General features: G+C 40.2%; 1 protein-coding gene across 4 annotated transcripts in view; it reads right to left on the reverse strand.

The window, feature by feature from the left end:
• Positions 1–14,192, reverse strand: part of SAMD13 (sterile alpha motif domain containing 13) — a 50,843-nt gene extending 36,651 nt beyond the window's left edge. For 2 of the 4 annotated variants that reach the window (XM_061121528.1, XM_061121525.1), the window contains exons 1-2: positions 14,100–14,192; positions 9,272–9,356 (exon numbers count right to left, since the gene is read on the reverse strand). In XM_061121528.1, coding sequence (XP_060977511.1) covers positions 9,272–9,356; positions 14,100–14,109 — 95 coding nt within the window. In that variant the 5' untranslated portion in view covers positions 14,110–14,192. Of the gene's footprint in view, positions 1–9,271; positions 9,357–9,877; positions 10,005–10,776; positions 10,876–14,099 lie in introns of those variants that run through there. The other 2 variants (XM_061121526.1, XM_061121527.1) reach the window with 2 other exon arrangements.
• Positions 14,193–21,816: the final 7,624 nt, after the last annotated feature.

The following is a 21,816-nucleotide window of genomic DNA, read 5'->3' on the forward strand; positions in this document are numbered from 1 at the left end:
AATTTATTTAACTTAGACAGTTTTGAAACTGATATGCTATTGCTTCCAAGTCATATCAGATCTAAAAAAGAAGAACCAGGAACTTCCCTGGTGGTCCAGTGGCTAAGACTCCCCGCTCCTAATGCAGGGGGCCCAGGTTCAATCCCTGGTCAGGGAACTAGATCCCACATGCCACAACTAAGACCTGGTGCAGCCAAATAAATGAACAAAAAGTAAATATATAAAAAAAGAACAAGAACCAGTTGTGTCAATGTACACAAATGTATTAAAGGAAAATAATTTTTGGTACTTGATTCATTTATTGAGACTTTTAAGAATTATTTGGGTATGTGATTCTACTTTTTCAATCACAAATTTTATGAAATCTAATAGAGATCAAATATTTATAATAAAATTTTTGCATCCAAATTGAGATATACTCTAAGTGTAAAATACATAGTGGACTGATAAAATTTAGCACAAAAATATAAATTATCTCATTAATAATGTGCTATATTGATTACATTTAAAAATGACAACATCCTGGGTATGTTCACTCAAATATAAGCTATATTAAAATTAATTTCACCTGTTTAAATATGACCACCAGAAAATTTTAAATTACAGCTATGGCTCAAATGTCATTTCTAGTATATATCTGGCACTAGCATATATCCAGAAACGGAATTGTTGAGTTATAAAATATTTTATGGTTCAACATTGGAAAATAATGCCAAATTGTTTCCCAAAGCCACTGGACATCAGCATCAAGATTACCAGAGAACATGTTAAAACACAGTCCCCAGGCCCCTGGGATGTACCGAACAGAAACTCTGGAGGTGTGGGCCAGCTGCCTGTGTTTTAACATGCCCTCCAAGTGACACAAATTCACCTTGAGAAACTCTGCCTAGCATAACTTAGAAGAGACTTATAATATATCTTATACTTAGAAGAAATGTGCCATTTTGAAAAGGGAAGTCCTGTCTTTGTTAAGTTATGGTCATAGTATTGAATGTTTCCATCATTTACAAATCTTGGGTACTTAGGCTTCTATAGCCCCCTGGGAGTGAGAGCTGTGCCTCTGGTAAAAGAGACTGAAAGCTACCTTTGACAACCTAGTCACCCCAATGCAGAAGAAAGGGCTCAGGCTTCAAAGCCAGACTTTAAACCTGAATGCCAACATCAGGACTTAGAAGCAGTGAACTCTTAGAAGGTCTTTTACCTCCTGGAGCTTTGGTTTTCTCCACTATAAAACGGGAATTATAGCACATACCCCAAAGTATGGTTGTGAGGATTAACAAGGCTCACACAAAGTGCTAGACACAGAGAAAGGACTCCATAAATAATAGCCTTGTAAAACTAAAGCTCTGAGCAGTAGCACATGGCCAGTGAATAAGGTCATTATCCTAGGCTTCTTTGGAAATGATCCTTTGTGAAGTACATTGTCTAATAAAGCAACTATATTTTCCATGCCTGGAAAACAAAATGGAAGCAACTGTGACCCCAATTTGAGCAGATCTCAGAGAGAGCCTTAAGACTATGTTTTAGGGATTCAGTATTATAATCTAACTCTATCTTGGCCAACAGGTTAGCCAATAGCCACTTGTTGTATAAACTGAGACTGCTATTTCTGATCAAGGTGGAGTAATGCAGCCCAGAACTACCCTTCTGCCTAAAACAGCTAAAAAATAGACAAGATTTATGAAACTGGCACTCAAGGCACTGGACACGGGCAGTAAAGAATAATGATCCCTGAAGAATGGGAAACAAGCATGGCAGCCCTGGCCACTTACTGCCTGAAGAGAGATTATAGGCTCTGCCCGGGTGCAGAGCTCCAGAAAGGAGAGAGCTACAGAGAGAACTCTGGAGATGTGTAGAAGTTTCCCTTCAAGTGCTCAACGGAGTACTGATTATCACATACACATGAGGAAATAGGCTGGGGAAAAAATCATGAAAAAGAATTAGAGACAAAAATCTTTAGAGATCACACAGAGTTGGGAAGAGTGCTTGTTTCTATCTTCCAGAGAGGAATACCTCATCATTCAGGAGTATTGTTTAGAGTAGAAATGTGGCTCTTACCTCAATAAAAGGGGGAAAATACCCTTAGATATAAAGACAGCTCTAGTCCTGACTAACAATAGTTATTAATAAAATAAGGCTTAAAAGGATCAATTGCTTGTTTCCGACTAATTTAAGCACATCCCAGGACAAAGATCTGGAAAATTTACGGGAATACAAAATTATCCAACATTCAACAAGGCAAAATTCAAAACACCTAACTTTCAATAAAGAATTACCAAGCATGCAGAGAAGCAGAAAAATATGACCCATAGTGAAAAGAAAAACCAATCAACTGAAACTGACTGAGAAGTGATAGAATTAGTAGACAAGGACATTGAAACAATTTTATGACTACATTTCATATGTTCAGAAGCTAGAGGGAAGGATATGTAAAGTGAAGACATGAAAGATTTAAAAAGACCAAGCTGAACTTCTAGAGATGAAAACTTGTTTGAAATGAAAAATGCACTGGGTAGGATTAACAAGAGATTATACATTTCAGAAGAAAAGATTAGTGAACTTGAAGGAAAAGCAATAGAAACTATCCAAAAATGAAACACAGAAAAAAGACTGGAAAAAAATCAACAGGGTATCAGTGAATTGTGGGGCAATATCAAGTGATCAAATAAACCTATAACTGGAGTCCCCAAAGGAGAAGTGGAGGGGACCAAAGAAAGTTTAAAAAAGAACAGTTGAAAAACTTCCCCAGCAATCCCACTGCTGGGCATACACACCGAGGAAACCAGAATTGAAAGAGACATGTGTACCCCAATGTTCATTGCAACACTGTTTACAATAGCCAGGACATGGAAGCAACCTAGATGTCCATCAGCAGATGAATGGATAAGGAAGCTATGGTACATATACACAATGTAATATTACTCAGCTATTAAAAAGAATGCATTTGAATCAGTTCTAATGAGGTGTATGAAACTGGAGCCTATTATACAGAGCGAAGTAAGTCAGAAAGCAAAACACCAATACTGTATATTAACGCATATATATATGGAATTTAGGAAGATGGTAATTATGACCCTATATGTGAGATAGCAAAAGAGACACAGATATAAAGAACAGACTGTTGGACTCTGTGGGAGAAGCCGAGGGTGGGATGATTTGAGAGAATAGCATTGAAACATGTATATTATCCTATGTGAAATAGATTGCCAGACCAGGTTCGATGCATAAGGCACGGTGTTCAAGGCTGGTGCACTGGGATAACCCTGAGAGATGGGATGGGGAGGGAGGTGGGAGGGAGGGTCAGGATGGGGAATACATATACACCCATGGCTGATTCATGTGAATGTATGGCAAAACCACCACAATATTGTAAAGTAATTAGCCTCCAATTAAAATAAAAAGAAAAAAAAATTAAAAAAAAAAAGAAATTTCCAAACTTGATGAAAACTAAGCCCATAGATTCCCCCTCCCTAAAACAAACTGTAAACACAAGAAAGACGAATAAAACTACACCGAGTCTCATAATCAAATTGCTCAAAAATCAATCACACAGAAAATTTTAAAAGCAGGCTGAAAAGAAAGACAAGTAAAAAAGTAAAAATGTTTTTCTTAAGATTGGGAACAAAATTAGGATGTCTAATCTCACCACTATTATTCAACTTTTTACTGGAGGTCTTATTCAGCGCAATAAAGAAAAAGAAATGAAAGGTATCCACAGTGGGAAAGAAAAAGTAAAACTGTCTTTATTCACAAGACATAGCTGTCTATGTTAAATATCTGATAGAATCTATGAAAAAGCCATTAGAAGTAATAAGTGAGTTTAGCAAGGTTGTAGGATACAAGATCGATAAGAAAAAACCTACCATATTTCTTTATACTAGCAATAAACAATTAGAAATTTAAATTTTAAAAGCATTATCAACAATGGGGCTTCTCTGGTGACTCAGTGTTAAAGAATCTGCTGTGAATGCAGGAGATGCAAGTTCAATCCCTGGGTGTGTACCAGGGAAGATCTCATAGAGAAGGATGGCAACCTCCTCCAGTATTCTTGCCTGGGAAATCCCATGGACAAGGAGCCTGGTGGGCCACAGTCCATGGGATCACAGAAGAGTCAGATATGACTTAGCAACTAAACAACAACAACCATTAATAACAGTATAAAAATATGAAATATGGAGGGTTATATCTGACAAAATATGTGCAAGACCTGCACACTGAAAACTATGAAATATTGCTGAAAGAAATTAAAGAGGACCTAAGTAATGGATCAGCTCAGCTGGCAGAGTGGAGGACTGCAGTGGTGATTAAGCTTCCGTCATCCTTAGATCGCTGGTTCGATTCCGCCGGAAAAGAAATGCAAAAAGGCAAAATGGTTGTCTGAGGAGGCCTTACAAATAGCTGTGAAAAGAAGAGAAGTGAAAAGCAAAGGAGAAAAGGAAAGATATTCCCATTTGAATGCAGAGTTCCAAAGAATAGCAAGGAGAGATAAGAAAGCCTTCCTCAGTGATCAATGCAAAGAAATAGAGGAAAACAACAGAATGGGAAAGACTAGAGATCTCTTCAAGAAAATTAGAGATACCAAGGGAACATTTCATGCTAAGATGGGTTTGATAAAGGACAGAAATGGTATGGACCTAACAGAAGCAGAAGATATTAAGAAGAGGTGGCAAGAATACACAGGAAGAACTGTACAAAAAAGATCTTCATGACTCAGATAATCACAATGGTGTGATCACTCACCTAGAACCAGATATCCTGGAATGTGAAGTCAAGTGGGCCTTAGAAAGCATCACTATGAACAAAGCTAGTGGATGTGATGGAATTCCAGTTAAGCTATTTCAAATCCTCAAAGATGATGCTATGAAAGTGCTGCACTCAATATTCCAGCAAATTTGGAAAACTCAGCAGTGGCCACAGGACTGGAAAAGGTCAGTTTTCATCCCAATCCCTAAGAAAGGCAATCCCAAAGAATGCTCAAACTACCACACAATTGTACTCATCTCCCACGCTAGTAAAGTAATGCTTAAAATTCTCCAAGCCAGGCTTCAGCAATACGTGAACCGTGAACTTCAAGATGTTCAAGCTGGTTTTAGAAAAGGAAAAGGAACCAGAGATCAAATTGTCAACGTCTGCTGGATCATAGAAAAAGCAAGAGAGTTCCAGAGAAACATCTATTTCTGCTTTATTGACTACACCAAAGCCTTCGACTGTGTGGATCACAATAAACTGTGGAAAATTCTGAAAGAGATGGGAATACCAGACCGCCTGACCTGCCTCTTGAGAAACTTTTATGCAGGTCAGGAAGCAACAGTTAGAACTGGACATGGAACAACAGACTATTTCCAAATAGGAAAAGGAGTACATCAAGGCTGTATGTTGTCACCCTGCATATTTAACTTATATGCAGAGTACACCATGAGAAACACTGGGATGGAAGAAGCACAAACTGGAATCAAGATTGCCAGGAGAAATATTAATAACCTCAGATATGCAGATGGCATCACCCTTATGGCAGAAAGTGAAGAAGAACTAAAGAGCCTCTTGATGAAAGTGAAAGAGGAGAGTGAAAAAGTTGGCTTAAAGCTCAACATTCAGAAAACTAAGATCATGGCATCTGGTCCCATCACCTCATGGGAAATAAATGGGGAGACAGTGGAAACAGTGTCAGACTTTATTTTCTTGGGCTCCAAAATCACTGCAGATGGTGATTGCAGCCATGAAATTAAAAGACGCTTACTTCTTAGAAGGAAAGTTATGACCGACCTAGATAGCATATTAAAGAGCAGAGACATTACTTTGCCAACAAAGGTCCGTCTGGTCAAGGCTATGGTTTTTCCAGGGGTCATGTATGGATGTGAGAGTTGGACTCTGAAGAAAGCTGAGCACCGAAGAATTGATGCTTTTGAACTGTGGTGTTGGAGAAGACTCTTGAGAGTCCCTTGGACTGCAAGGAGATCCAACCAGTCCATCCTAAAGGAGATCAGTCCTGGGTGTTCATTGGAAGGATTGATGCTGAAGCTGAAACTCCAGTACTTTGGCCACCTCATGAGAAGAGTTGACTCATTGGAAAAGACCCTGATGCTGGGAGGGATTGGGGGCAGGAGGAGAAGGGGACCACAGAAGATGAGATGGCTGGATGGCATCGCCGACTCGATGGGCATGAGTTTGAGTAAAGTCAGGGAGTTGGTGATGGATAGGGAGGCCTGGCGTGCTGCGATTCATGGGGTCGCAAAGAGTCAGACACGACTGAGCAGCTGAACTGAACTGAACTGAAGTAATGGATCGAAATGCTGTGTTAATGAGTTGGAAGACACAATACTGTTAAGATGTTGATTCTCCTTAAATTGATCTATAATTCTATGCAATGCCAGTCAAATGACCAGCAGGCATTTTTTTGGTAGAAATTTACAAGCTGATTTATATGGAAAAGCAAAGGACCTAAGAGTGCTGGATAATACTACCTGATTTCAAGATTTATCATAAAGGTATCCAAACAGTGCTGTATTGGCATAAATATATACAAAATATCAACGGAATACAATAGAGACCAGAACTAGATCTATAGATATACGATCAGTTATTTTTTCAACAAAGTTGCAGAGATAGTTCAATAAATGGTGCTGGAACAATTGGATATCCAAAGGCAAAAAAACCAACCACCGAAACCACTATCAACAGTAAGACTTTAATCCTTATTCCACACCATATACAAAAATTAACTCAAAAATTATAGTCCCAAATCTAAGAAAAGATAAGAGAAAATCTTTGTGACCTTGAGCGAGGCAAATATTCCTTAGATAAGTGACACTAAAAGCACTATCCATAAAATAAAAAATTTATAAACTGGATTTCATCAAAATTTAAAAATTCTGCACTTTGAAAGGCACTGTAGAGAGAATGAAAAAACAAATTACATACAACAAGAAAGTATTTTCAAATCATGTATATAACAAAGGACTTGTATCCTGAATATGTAAAAGTTCTACACAATAACATATTAAAAAAACCAGCCCAATAAAGAGATGGGCAAAAGATCTGAACAATACTTAAGAAGATCTATAGATAAAACAAGCACATAAAAAAAAACTCAACATCCTCGGTCATTACAGAAATGAAAATTAAAACCATACCTAATAACCAAGGAGAGAGCTGTAAAACATTGATAAAGGAAATTGAAAACGATTCAAAGTAATGGAAAGATATACCATGCTCTTGGATTAGAAGAATAAATGTTGTTAAAATGGTCGTACTATACAAAGCAACCTTCAGATTAAAAAACAAAGCAAAACACACCTAATGGAATGAAGAAGACTGATCACACCAAATTCCTGAGGACACAGAACTGGAGTGCTCACACACCGCTGGTGGGAATGTAAAATGGCACAACTAGTTAGGAAAATAGTTTGGCAATTTCTTACAGAGCTTAGCATACACCTACCACATGGCCCAGTTACTTCACTCCTAGATACTCATCCAAGAAAAATGTACATGTTCACACACACACACCTGTACACAAGTGACCAAGGCAGTTTAGTTGTAATCCCTAATAAATAGGAACAACCTAAATGCCTATGAACAACTGGGTGGACAAACAATGAACAAAGTATTGTATATCCACACAATAAAACATTACTTAGTAATAAAAATCAATGAACTATTGATACATATTATAACACAAATGAATCCTAAATTAATTATTCTGGAAGAAAGAAACCAGACCCCTTCCCTTCCCCTAAAAAAGTACATTCTGAATAATTCCATTTATATAAAAATCTAGGAAAAATAAACTAATCTTCAGTGAGAGCCTACCAGTGTTGCCTGGGGAATATGAGGGCAGAGAAGGGCAGGAAGGAGAGATTATAAAGGTTTATGAGGAACCTGTGGGGATGATGGATATGTTTGTTATCTTAATTTTGGTAATGGTTTCATGGGTGTATACAAATGTCAGAGCTTATCAGATTTTATACTTAAACACATGCAGTTTATTATATGGCAATCATATTTCAATGAAGCTGTTAACTTTTAAAATTGATTTAAATTGAATAAAATTAAAAGTTCAGTTCATCAGTTACATTAGTCACATTTCAAGTTTTTAATTGCCACATGCAGCTCATGGCTACCATGGTGGATAGTACCTGTGTAGGACATTTTCATCGCTGCTCAGGGTACTATTGGAAGCAGTTGGTCTAACTGACACATTAAAAAAAGCATCTGTTTCTTTCATTCCTCCTCCATCTAACCTCTCCAAGCTTCAAACATGGGAACAAGCATGGAAGCATGGCATTGACATATAAATTATAGGAGAATTTTTTAAAGCAGATTTTATTAAGTTTAATGTAACTTTAATATAAAAGGCACCTTCTATTCATAAACATATATAGCATACTATTTTTTCATTTAGTTATCACAGCTTCTACAGATTACATTAGCTTCTTGCAAAGCTCAAGTTGAAGGAGATTTTGAGCTAAAATGACAGGGGAAAAATGAAACAGACAACACTGTCTTGGAGCATACTTCTTCCTTGTAAGCAATGTAGTTAGAGCCAAAATATAACTCCTAGAATAAACATTTTTTTCATATACTTACAGATATTTTATGTCTGAAATACGTAACATGTTTCAGAATACACTACATAATGCAACTAACTTTTCCTATTTAAAAGTATCAAGCATATAACTCATAATAAATATAATCAGAAGTTTCAACTGTAAGAACAGAGGAAAAAAGAGACTTTGGTATATGCAGAAATGTTTCACATTCAAGGAACAGTTCATAAAGTGAGGACAGAGAAACTGTTAAACTTAGTATTCTTACTGACAGTTTTTTCCTTCCCTTCCTATAGCTTTCATTTTTGAGATGGGTGGTTTTATTGAAAAAAGATTCAATCTCTCTTTTCTGTTCCCCCTCACACACACACCCCGCACCCCTCCCCACACCCTCCCCACTATGGACTTGGGAGGCAGAGTCTCTGTTTGCTCTGTGTTTTTGTTCACTATACAGAATTCAGGGCTGGAATCTGCAACCTTCCCTGTTTTAAAGCCTGATACACTAACCCTTTATGCACTTTGATGTCTGAGTCATCTCTTAGAAATGGAATACAGAAAAAGGCAATTGGGGCTGGGGGCAGAGGGGAAGCTGATCACCAGTGTAGACCAATCAACCAAGACAACCCCCAACAGTGTATTGTAGTAGATAAGCAAGAAGTATAAAAATAGAACCCAAGTCCCTCTGTTGTTTGCAGAAGCAGAACTCACAAGCCAGTTTCACTTACTTTTTTACACCGACAGAGCCATTTTCCTTGTTTTCCATGTCAACAGATAGCATGGGGAGGCTGCAGGGTTCCTTTACTTCAGCAACTAATCAATAAGGGAGAAAAGCTCATGTTTAATTCTTTGAAAGTGAGAGAAGAATATATATTCTGAATCGGAAACATAATGGTCCCTTTTACAGCCTCACACCAATTCACGTATATGTTTGCTTAAATCTCCAGTCCCCTCAGCGATTGGAGAGATGTGATTAAACCTAAAGAATTGGAGGAGACAGACTGGGGTGCTTTCATCTGTGCTGGCACTCCCTGCCTCGACAATAAGCATTTGCAAATGAAATTGAATCCTTGTTCAAAACAAGTGCTGTGTGAACTGGCACAGCTTCTCCCAGTGCCAAGCTCTCACTTAAGACACTGAAACTCATAAATGAGTCAAAGTCGACAAAAACAATCCCCCTTTTCCTCCCCTTTCCACCTCGGGCTGTGATTTCTTTTTTTCTTACTATATTTTTGTGTGTGTGTGTGTGTTTCTGTCCACTCCCACTTCTCCTCTATTTTTTCACTGCGATGCAAAAGATCACTTAAAGCTTTTGTCAGCAAGTATTCCCCTACCTCATATATTCTCAATGAAAATCTTAAAAACCTGTCTGTGAGATGGCCATGCTCTGGTAAAGCTGGAAGCTCACGAAAATGTCAGATAGCTCTTAACACAGAAAGGTGCTGCTGGTGTGTGTGTGTGTGTATGTGTGCGTGTGTGTGTGTGTGTGTAACAGAGGGTAGGCAGCTCATTAGATTTATGTAAAAATCATCAAAACATTCAAGGAGATATAGTAGCATCCATCACTTCGTCTTTTTGTTTAGTAGGAAGAACACAGAAAAAATAAAGTCCCTCTACAATTAATATGCAATTAGCAAGATGAAAAAAGCTACGAACAAAACTGCTGGAAAAAAAAAAAAAAACTAGTTCTGAAACGTGCTTGTTCTTCTACAGCTGAAGCCATAAATTAAATACATTTCCTCTCAAATCACTTTATACTTCGGCACTTCTTCCCTAGGGATTACTCTGACATGACAAGTGCATCATTTAGTATATTCACAAGATTTTATCACTGTTACAGAAGTAGATGATTAACAAATAATACTGTAAGTGTGGGATAATCTTCACTGCTGATATACACACACACATACGCGCGCGCGCACACACACACACACACAAACTTCCAGTCACTACACCACTTAGATCATTCATAGAGAAATCCAACATTTAATATACCTCTAGATATTAACATACATTCACACACCGTTACAGAGTAGACAGAAGATAGTGCTGCTTGCTCCATGCCAAAAGAATGATTTCACTTCAGTTGGAAACTGTTACACATTCACCATTTTCTAAGCATCTCAGAAACAAAACAAAACAAAACACTCACAATGATACTCTGCAACACCACACTACATTGTCTTATTATTATTATTTTCTTTTCTTGTGGAAGAGTAAAAAGAAAACCTACCTAGAAGCAACTAAAACATATCATTTTTTATAGGCTTATCAAGAACAGCCAAAGAAACCCCAATGTTTTCTTTCACAAAGTAGGCTGGCAAAGGAATTCAATAAGGAGGTACAATTTGACACAGTGAAATAAAACCAGGCTGGCTCTCAGCCAACATGACGTTAGGAATCACACACAAGCTGCACCAACTGCCTTCTGGTTCATGGCTGACTTTTTAAAGCTACAGTGTGCCTGTTCACTTTTGCTAACTACCTTCAGCACAATTAGTGCAAGTGAATGAACCACGCGTCCCCAAGCTGCAGAATTCTCCCTGCACCTGTCTTGATCAAAGGAAAACAAACTGTATCAAGAGGCTATTATTTTCTCCCTCCCCTTCCTTGCTTCTGCATCATATGTCTTTGCTGTTCTGAGCAGGAATGCCATGTATCAAACTATTTGTTTTTTCTTCCCTCTGGGAGAAAAGAATAAGAGAAAGTCCAGTGCTTATGGGCTATATTCAGTGAACACCCAGAAGCTGCAGTCCTGTGTTACTCTTTTGCTGACAAAGTTCCCAGGGCTGGCTTTCAAGCTCTTTGTGAGAATAAGGAAAGCACTGCCCAGCAGAAAATCCTTTTACTTCATTATGCAGGAAGTAACATATTTCAGAGAGGATGCAAAGGAGATGACCAGATCGCCTGAGAACGCCCACATTCTTTAATTTTGGCATTCATCCTACCAGATGAAGTCAGCCAAAAACTCAAAATAAAACAAACTTTATTCTACAAAACAAAAACAATTAGTCTGGGAGGTTTCATTTTACCAGATCTCCCCAGTTGCGTAAAAAGCATAATTCAACAAATTCAACATTTCTTTTCTATGAGCACCTGCTACTATATTAATTACATATGAAAAAGAAGATTTGTGCCAACCCTCAAATTCATTGTATCTTCCACCATCCTAAGTCCCAGTTCGGGAAAGGGGAAGGTAGAATAAAGGCCAGGCATGATCTTTTGATTAAGTTACCCTGATCAATCTCACAGTTCTCTTGCTTGACTGGGAACTACTGCTCAAGGGAAACATTCCCATTCCACAAACATACTGTATATAACTAGAAACATAAATGATTGTCATTGAAATAAACAATCAATATTTGCACACTTTTAGGTCAAGATGTCAACAAAACCTCTCAAGGTAGGGCAGAAGGATCCTAGAAAAAGTCATCTCCTGCTGTAATACTGTATAGACTGGGCAGAATTGAGGAGAAAGCTACTGGTCTCTCTTTTCTTTAGCAATTTTTAAGGGTACTAGAAAATCAGCAACTATGATCTAAATTTGCAATCTGAATTTCAAAGTCAATTTTCTTCCCCTTACTTATTGCAGGAATGGTATTAGAAATTTTCAACTTCTTGAAAGATCATCACTGAGAAAAATTTCAAATGCTCTCTCTGCCCATCTTTGCCATTGCCCCCTTGAAAGAGCAAATGATAATAACTTAGGGAAGACTTCTAAATATTCTTTTATTTTTGAGTACTATTTTTTGAGCACAGCTCAAACAAGTGGTTATTTTCTTGGTTTGTTTTATCACCAATGATCAAAATGATGAACTCTTCTGTAGACAGAGGACTCTTTCACCAACAGATTCCATAATGCTTTTGAACTTGATCTGAAGTGTCTAAACTGTTTTCCAACTAAATGCAAATGGAAGGGGTCTGGGCTGTGAGTCCTGGGGGCAAGGGATAGAGAAGAGAGTACCCTGACAGCACTGTCATGGCACTGCTTAGATCAATATTAGGTTCAGCCCACCACTCTTGAAAGAAGAGAGGCAAAGCAAGTGTAGTTATACTGACTCTCAGACACCCTCACAGGAGAAAGGATTCTGTTTCTCCAAGAATTTCTTCCTATGTATAGAAGAGGGCATCCCTTACTGTCTTGCCTGTTGTGATCAAAATTTGCCTGTTAGACAAGGGTGTGGGTTTCAGAAGGTCAAAATCTGCCTGTTAGACAAGGGTGTGGGTTTCAGAAGGTGTTGTGAAAAATCAATCCTATTTTATAAAAAAATGAGCCACATATCCTGACTACAGGAGGTTTCATTCATCAGCTAATTTCTAATTTTGGAGTAAACTGACATTTGTGGGTATAAGCATCTATACTAGTACTCAACCACTTCCTCCTCACTCCCTCCAACAAAGTGCTATTAACCCTCTTCTCTGCTAATAAAAATTAAGCGTATTTGTGTGTAGTGTGGTTCCTGGTGTGTGTGTAGGGCATAGCATAAATGCAGTATGTGTGATGAGTGTATGCTGTGTAATATGTGTGGGTGTTGTACCTGTGGTATATGTGTGTGTGTGTGTGCGTAGTGTGGTATTCGTGTGTTTGCACAATGTGCAGTATGCATTGTGTTTGTGTCTGTAAGAGAAGTGAGAGACAGAGATACAAACCAACAAGACCCTCTGATCCAGGCTATCATGGGATGTGCTAAAGTTAACTTCAGAGGTCCTCGAGCTGAGATTCTGGAGCAGTACTTTCGGGGACACTTGGAAACGGGCTCAGATAGGAAAGGAGATGGGTCAGGAAGGATGGGAAACTGGTGCCTCAATAGGCTTCTTTTATTATCTCTCATCCCCCAGTGAGCAAGCACCCTCCCGGGGGAACCAGCCGCCCTGCCTTGCCTCCAGGTATCCGCCCGCAGGCGTCTCCAGACCGAATCTCCGAGCGCAGACCTGGGTACACAGCGCTGCAGAAGTCGTCTCAAGAAGTCGCCAAAGGGCAGGGCCGAGCCCAGCAGGGCCCTAGAGGGTCTCTAGGGAAAACTGAGGAGGGCCTGGAGAGGGGGCGGTGGGGGCAGAACGTGGGGCAGGAGAGGGGATGCCAGAGAGACTCTTTCATCAGCGGTCACGTCCGATAGCCAAACGACTCGCTTGTGGCACTGGTGACAGAGGGGAAAGTTTCTGGCTAAGATTTTCAAGAAGAAATCGTTTGTCTTTGGGACCGGGGGCTCCCCCGGGGAACTCATCTTTGGAAGGGGAGCAGGGAGGTGTGGCGCTCGGTAAGCGCCCAGCCGAGCCTGGCCGTCTCCCGGTCCCCTCCTGCTAGCTCCGCCCTGTAACCCCCGGGGAGCCGCAGCGCTCCGCGGGGCCGGGCACGCTTCTGCCCCCACTTCCACTCCGGGTGACAGATAACACACTCGGGGGTACAACAGGCTTGCAGGAGCGCCGGACACACAGCAGAGACGAGGGAGGGCAGGGCAGTTTTTCTCGTGGCTTTCTTCGTTTCCTTCCATCCTGGACAGGGGGGGGTAGGACGAGCGCGTTCCCAGTGCCCTCGTAGCACGAGCGATCACTTACCTCCCCGCATGGCCAGCGCCGGGAGGCTTTCCCCGGTGCAGAGCTCGCCGGCCGCCACGCGCCCAGCCCCAGCGCACCCGGCCGGGCGCGCGGGGCACGCCGGGACTTGTAGTCTCCGCCCTCGGGGCGAGGGTCCGAGGGCTGGGTCGGCGAGGAAGCCGAGAGGCCCGGGAGGCAGGGATTGGGGCCGGGGCGCTAAGAAGGGAAAGGGAGGTCATTTGCAAGAACTTAAAACTTCCTGGGAGCTGGAGGTGTGAAACACTCCGAGAGAGGCTTTTAAACAGGGAGTTTTCAGGCTAATAGCTTTTTCTTCCTGTCTTATTCGCACGTGGCAACTCTGATGAAGTTTTGAGCTGGGTTTTGGCAGTTATGACAAGCAGAGATTTCCTCGGGCCAAGTCCATATTAGAGCCTTACTCCTTTCACCCAAACACACAAGTGGCATCCTCTGCTTGGAACACCTATTGTGTGGCTCACTCAGCTGAAGCCCTGGGCATGCAAAGGGAGAGTGAATAATTGCCCATTCCGTTTGAACAGCACTTTACAGTTTACAAAGCACTTTTTACTGACTTAGTTCATTTTACTAGAACTAGAAAGCAACACAGATACTCGGAGGAAAACTAAAAAATGCAAGGAGTTTTTTGTATTCGCACTTCCGGAGGTTGGGGGTCCCAGCACCTTTCGTCCTCCCCCTCCCACCCTTCGCCCTCACCCGCGCCGCCCCCCCCCCCAGACCCCCCAACACAATTCTTTTTTTCCTCCACCCCTTTTCTTAGCAGCTGGGAAGAGAGCGTGAGGAGGGCTGTGTCGGATGTGGTGGGCGCAGTGAAACAGGGGAGCCTGCTGTGAAGGACTTCCTTGAAAGAGCTGATAATAAATCTTTACTAAATATGGAAATAAGTGAAACCAAAAGAAGAACCTATGGACTGGAAGAATGGAGGGGGAAGGAAAAGGCAGACAGCACAGATGCAAAGACTGAAGGAGGTAGCGATTAGGCTAGAGACCATATGAGAAAGTTGTATCCAAAAAATTAAAATGAAAAGAAATAAAAAGCAAAATCAGGGATTTTTTTAGAAGCCAGATAGACCTAGAATCTTGCTGTTGTCACTTTGGGGCTAGTTCTGTGACCTCAGGTGAGTTGTTTAACCTCTCCAAGCCTCTTTTTCATCTTTAAATTTTAAATAATAACAATTCCTACTATGAATAATGAATCATTCCTATCTTGTCATGTGGCTGTGCAGATTAAAAGAAGTGAGAAGCATTTAGTATAATGCCTGGCATATAATGAACACTCAATTAAACAGTATAATTAAATGCTTATGATATGCCAGGTGCTATGTGTCTGTGTGGGTGCTTAGTTGCTCGGTCGTGTCCAACTCCTTCTGTCCCCATGGACTGTAGCCGGTCAGTCTCCTCTGTCCATGGGACTTTCCAGGCAAGAATACTGGAGTGGATTGCCATTTCCTACTCCAGGGAATCTTCCTGACCCACATCTCCTGCATTGCAGGCTAATTCTTTACCACTGAGCTGCCAGGGAAGTTCCTAAAGCTAAGTATAAATAATATTATTGATAGATTAATTAATTAAATTAATTATTAATAGTTAATTATTAATATTGTTTGGAGAAAATCCTTTTGTGTTTGTATCAAAAGATTAATTGGTGTAGAAATACTAGTTAGGAGGCTGTGACAATATTCTAAGTTATAGGTGATGAGGGTTTGAACTAGTGATAAAAAAGGAAGCAAATATGAGACACCTCAGGGGGCAAATGGACAGAATGGCACCATCAACTGGACTCAGGAATGAGGAGTAGGAGACAAAGATGGTTGTCCTTTCTAGATTAAGTGGATGATGTCATTCACATAAATAGGTACAACTGATGGAATAACAGGTTTTGGAAGAAGATGACTGATTTTGGACACGTATAACTGGAGGCTTTCTGTGTCTCAATGACAAAGTGGCAGCTGGATGCGTGACTTTGGACATCATGTGTAGAAACAGAACTCTGAGACTTAGTTGAAGATCATGTGGAGAGGAAAAGGGCAGCAGAGGGGCGTAGGGGGAGGGGAGGAGTGAGACTGTGACAGCAGGCAGGGACTGGGGGAAGGGAAGGGAAAGATGCAGGAAAGAGAAGTGAGGAGGAGCTTGTCAAAGGCCACTGGACTTGCAGATCAAGATCTCTTGGGACGAAAGTACCTCCAGGATTTGGTTTGGAAATTCAGCAGAGTGATTTTGCTTGTTCCAGTGATTGTAGGTAGGGACCTACTGGATTGTAGTTGTTTGGGAAAATGACACTGGATATCTTGCAATGCCCAGGATAGTCCTGCCCAGCAAAGAACTGTCCCACATCCTGTGAGAATTGACTGTCCCACTGTTCATTCGTGTAGATGAAAAACCTGTTTATATTTATGTGAGTCTAGAATCTATTTTATATATAAACATAAACTGTTTTTCACATAGTGAAATGACAGTGCCATTCCTGGAGTTAGAATCAGCAATACAGTTCATTTTGTGCTATCCATTTCATGGTGATTCTACAGATGCATGCAAGCATCTGACTGCTTCATGGGTTCTTTTAGTTTAGGGATACCTGAGCAGTTCCATATTGAATCACACGTTTACCTTTTCCTTTCAGTATCTGAACTTTAAAAAAACTACTTGTGTAGGTAGCTTATGACTTTCCCTTCACAATGTTAAATGATATTAACCCATATTTCTTGTTAAAGGGGGCATTAGGTTTGACAAGGCTGTGAACCATTTTTTCAGTTAACAGATATCTTTCGAGTGACTGCTATGTACTAGGCATCATTCTATTAATAGATACTTGAGATACATCAATAAGTAAAACATAAAAAGTTTACTGCCTTATGGAGCTTACATTCTAATGTGTGTGGGGGAGAGACAGACAATAATTGATAAATATAAACTAAATAAGTAAATCCTATATATTAGAAAGGGGAAGGCAATGGCAACCTACTCCAGTACTCTTGCCTGGGAAATCCCATGGACGGAGGAGCGTGGTAGGCTACAGTCCATGGGGTCGAGAAGAGTGGGACACAACTGAGCGACTTCACTTTCACTTTTCACTTTCATGCACTGGAGAAGGAAATGGCAATCCACTCCAGTGTTCTTGCCCGGAGAGTCCCAGGGACAGGAGCCTGGTGGGCTGCAGTCTATGGGGTCGCACACAGTCAGACATGACTGACGTGACTTAGCAGCATATATTAGAAAGTGACAAATGTTATTAAAAAATAAGCAGGATAAAGGAGCTTGGGGCTTCCCAGGTGGCTCTAGTGGTAAAGAACCCACCTGCCAATGCAGGAGACATAAGAGACTTGGGTTTGATCCCTGGGTCTGGAAGATCCCCGGGAGGAGGACATGGTAACCCACTCCAGTATTCTTGCCCAGAGAATCCCATGGACAGAGGAGCCCCGTGGACTACAGTCCATAGAGTCACAGAGTCAGACATGACTGAAGTGACCTAGCATGCACACACACAAAGGAGATTGAGAATACAGGAGAGAATGTGGGTTGAAATGTTAAGTATAGTAAATTTTATTGAGAAGGTGACTTTCAAAGGAAGAATGGGCATTGGTAAAAGAGTGGCCTTGTGGATTTTTGAGGGAAAAACATTTCAGGGAGAGAGAACAGTTAGGCATAAAGATAGGAATACCTGACCACCTTACCTGCCTCCTGCAAAACCTGTATACAGGTCAAGAAGCAACAGCTAGAACTGGACATGGAACAACTGACTGGTTCAAAATTGGGAAGAGTACATCATGCTGTATACTGTCACCCTGCTTGCTTAATTTTTATGTAGAGTACATCATGAGAAATGCAGGGCTGGATGAAGCACAAGCTGGAATCAAGATTGCTGGGAGAGCTATCAATAACTTCAGATATGCAGATGATACCAGTCTTATGGCAGAAAGAAAAGAGGAACTAAAGAGCCTCTTGATGAAGGTGGAAGAGAAGAGTGAAAAAAACTGGTTTAAAAAACTAAAAATGTTTAGAAAACATTCAAAAAACTAAGATCATGGCATCTGGTCCTATTACTTCATGCAAATAAATGGAGAAACAATGGAAACAGTGACAGACTTTATTTTCTTGGCCTCCAAAATAACTGTAGATGGTGACTGCAACCATGAAATTAAAAGACACTTGCTCCTTGGAAGAAAAACTATGACAAACCTAGACAGCATGTTAAAAAGCAGAGACATTACTTTGCCAACAAAGGTCCATCTAGTCAAACCTATGGTTTTTCCAGTAGTCATGTATTGGTGTGAGAGTTGGATCATAAAGAAAGCTGAGCACTGAATAACTGATAGTTTTGAACTGTGGTGCTGGAGAAGGCTCTTGAGAGTCCATTGGACTGCAAGGAGCTCAAACCAGTCAATCCTAAAGGAATCAGTCCTAAATATTCATTGGAAGGACTGATGCTGAAGCTGAAACTCCAATACTTTGGCCACTTGATGCGAAGAGCCAACTCGTTTGAAAAGACCGTGATGCTGGGAAAGATTGAAGGCAGGAGGAGAAGGGGCAACGACAGAGGATGAGATGATTGGATGGCATCACTGACTCAATGGACATGAGTTTGAGCAAACTCCAGGAGATTGTGAGGGATAGGGAGGCCTGGCGATCTGTAGTCCATGGGGTTGCAAAGAGTCAGATACCACTGAGTGACTGAACAACAACAGGGTGAGTATGTGTCTGGAGTTTTCAAGACATAGCAAGGATGCCAGTGTGGCTGGGTTAGAGAGAGTTGAGGGTGAGAAGCAGGAACTGAGGATGACCACTGAGTTGGAACAGGGGATGTAGGGCAGAGGACTTTACAAGCCCTTTGCCTTTCATGCTGAATGAAATGGGGAGCTACTGTAGACTTTTGCGTGGAACAATAATATGGTCAGGCATAGTTTTAAAGGATTACTCTGGCTTCTCTCGCTAGGATAAATCACAGAACAATGGTGGATAGGCAGAAGCTATTGCAGTAATGGAGGCAAGAAATAATAGTGGCTTGAACCAGAGTGGTAGCAATGAAAAATGATGTGAGCGAGGACTCATGAATTCCAGGACACTGTAGAAGAGTTTCAGGGATAGGGGAAGCTGGAAGATGGAGACAGATTAGGGGATGTTTGGAGCCTTGTCGTAATGAGACTTCAGGTGGGAACTGGGAGTCTGCTCTACGCTTAGGGACAGGAGACAGCTGTGTTTATAGAGTGAAGTGAAGAAGCTGCTAGAACCAGAAGCATGGAAATTCAGAACAGAGGGGATAATCAATAGACTAACATTCCGCAGAAGATGGAACTAAGAGTTGTTTATTCTTGGAAGGAAGCTGGGACATTTCTTCCCCTAAGAAAGGAAAGAAAAGACAGTGGAATTATTCAGGAAGATTCTAAAGAAAGAAATGTTAAAATTTTTATTCTTTATGAAAACAAACTATGTGGTAAAAATTAAAAGAATCAGAAATTAATAATAGAAAGTAAAAATTCCCAATAAATCCATTCCTAGAATAATTTATATTAAATGTTTGGTATGTTTTCTACATTTTTTTCTTCTAAGCATATGATTTCTCTTTTTTTGAAGGTGACCTTTTCCCCTCTGCCTGGATTACTGTAGGATTTTTTCTTCAATCCTTGAAGTTTTAGAAGAAAGCTTTTATTAAATTTTCTTGGAATGTGGTGAGCCCTTTTAAAGTGTAATTTCAAGATCTTCTTTATTTCAGAAAATTCTATTATGTAAATTTTTACAGTTCCATTTATTCATTCACATCTTCAAAGACAAGAGTCATTCATATGTCAGTTCTCCATTGTCTCTTGTCCACATCTTTCATCTTGTTGGTGATTACTTTCTTTCTAAATCATATTCTGCTAAATTCTGTGTGATTTTTTTTTTTCATTAACTTATCCTCCAAGTTCAATTTTCTTCAGTTTAAGTTTACTTCTTGGTTTTTTAGTGTGATTTTCAGTGATGCGTCTGATGCTATTTTGGAGGGCTTTTAAAAAAAAATCTTTGAATGAGGTCAGTGAGATCTAAATTATTGCTGAAAAATAAAGTGAGTCATTGTCTTGCCCCCTCTCCCTATTTACCTGTGAATCATCCACTTAAAAAGCAAACTGGAATATAGAATGCTGATGGCTTATAATCTTTGATTAGCCATTCAGTGATGAATCAGCTGAACAGCAAGTAAATCTACTGTGGATGACAAAGAAAGAGAGGCAGAGAGAGATAAAGGGGAATTTACTTTTTTTTTCTACCTATTACCTACGTTTTTAAACAAAGTATTCAAGTGACTTGTAATAATACAAAAAGTAATTTTAAAAATTATTTAACATCCAAATGTAAATAAAACATCAACACCAGAGAAGAAACAAAAATACAGTTAGGTAGATGCAGCATCCTACAAAGTTATTAAAAATTAAGTTATGACCAAATCTTTAAGTTTCCTGGCAACCAAAGGAAGAAAAAAATCATCCACATAATTAAATATATGATTCCCATTGACTCAAAAAGAAAACCAATAAGTCAGTGAGATGGAAATATTTTGTCACACTGAGCTCTGAAAAAAAAAAATCAAATGGGGCAGTGTTCCTAATGACTTTGATTAGTAAATACAACCGTGTCAGTCTTTAAGACATTTCTTATAGCATTGCTTAATGAAAACTGAAAACCTCGCATCTAAAATAGTCCAGGGAAAACAAATCCCAGCGGCTGTAAGACAACATAATCCAAGCTTGTTGAAAGATACTCCTCTTTGGAGGAATAAATGATCTTCCTGGACTGAACTGTGTCCTTGTGAAAGGTATGTTGAAGTCCTAATCCCCAGCATCATAGAATGTGACTTATTTGGGAATAATCTCAGGCATAATTAGGTAAGATGAAGTTATCCTGGAGTAGGAGGAGGGCCCTACTCCTGTAAGACTGGTGTTCTCACAAGAAGTAAGACACAGAGAAAGGCCTTCCTGAGTGGCTTATTGGTAGAGAATCTGTCTGTCAATGCAGGAGACTTGGGCTTGATCTCTCGGTCAGAAAGATCTCCTGGAGGAGGTCATGGCAACCTGCTCCAGTATTCTTCTCTGGAGAATCCCATGACAGAGGAGCCTGGTGGGCTACAGTCCAAAGGATGGCAAAGAGTCAGACATGACTGAGCGACTGAGCACCCAAAGCAAGACATAGAGAAGGAGAGACTGTGTGAAGAACACAGAGACACAGAGGGAAAGGGCGTGCTGAAGATGGGAGTTGTGCTGCCTCAAGCCAAGGGCCATCTAGGGCTACAAGAAGCTGGGAGGGGCAAGGCAGGAAATTCCGCTAGACCCTCCAAAGAGAACTTGACTCTGTCACAACTTGATGTCAGACTCCTGGCCTCCAGATTGTTTTCATAAAGTTTGTGGTCCTTTATTATGACAGTCTTAAGAAACTAATACAGATAAAACTGTATTTCTTTCAACAATATTTTATTTATTTAATTTATCTTATTGAAGTATAATTGATTTACGTTGTGTTAATTTTTGCTGTACAGCAAAGTATTTGTTACACATGTACATAGATATTCTTTTTCCCATTCCTTTCCATTATGGTTTATTGTTGTTGTTGTTCAGTCTCTAAGTCATGTCTGACTCTTTGCAGCACGCCAGGCCTCCCTGTCCATCACCAACTCCCAGAGTTTTCCCAAGTTCATCAATCCAACCATCTCATCCTGTGTCCCGCTTTTCTCCTTTTAC

This window comes from Dama dama, chromosome 20, assembly GCF_033118175.1.
Source record: "Dama dama isolate Ldn47 chromosome 20, ASM3311817v1, whole genome shotgun sequence".
Taxonomy (NCBI): Eukaryota; Metazoa; Chordata; class Mammalia; order Artiodactyla; family Cervidae; genus Dama; species Dama dama.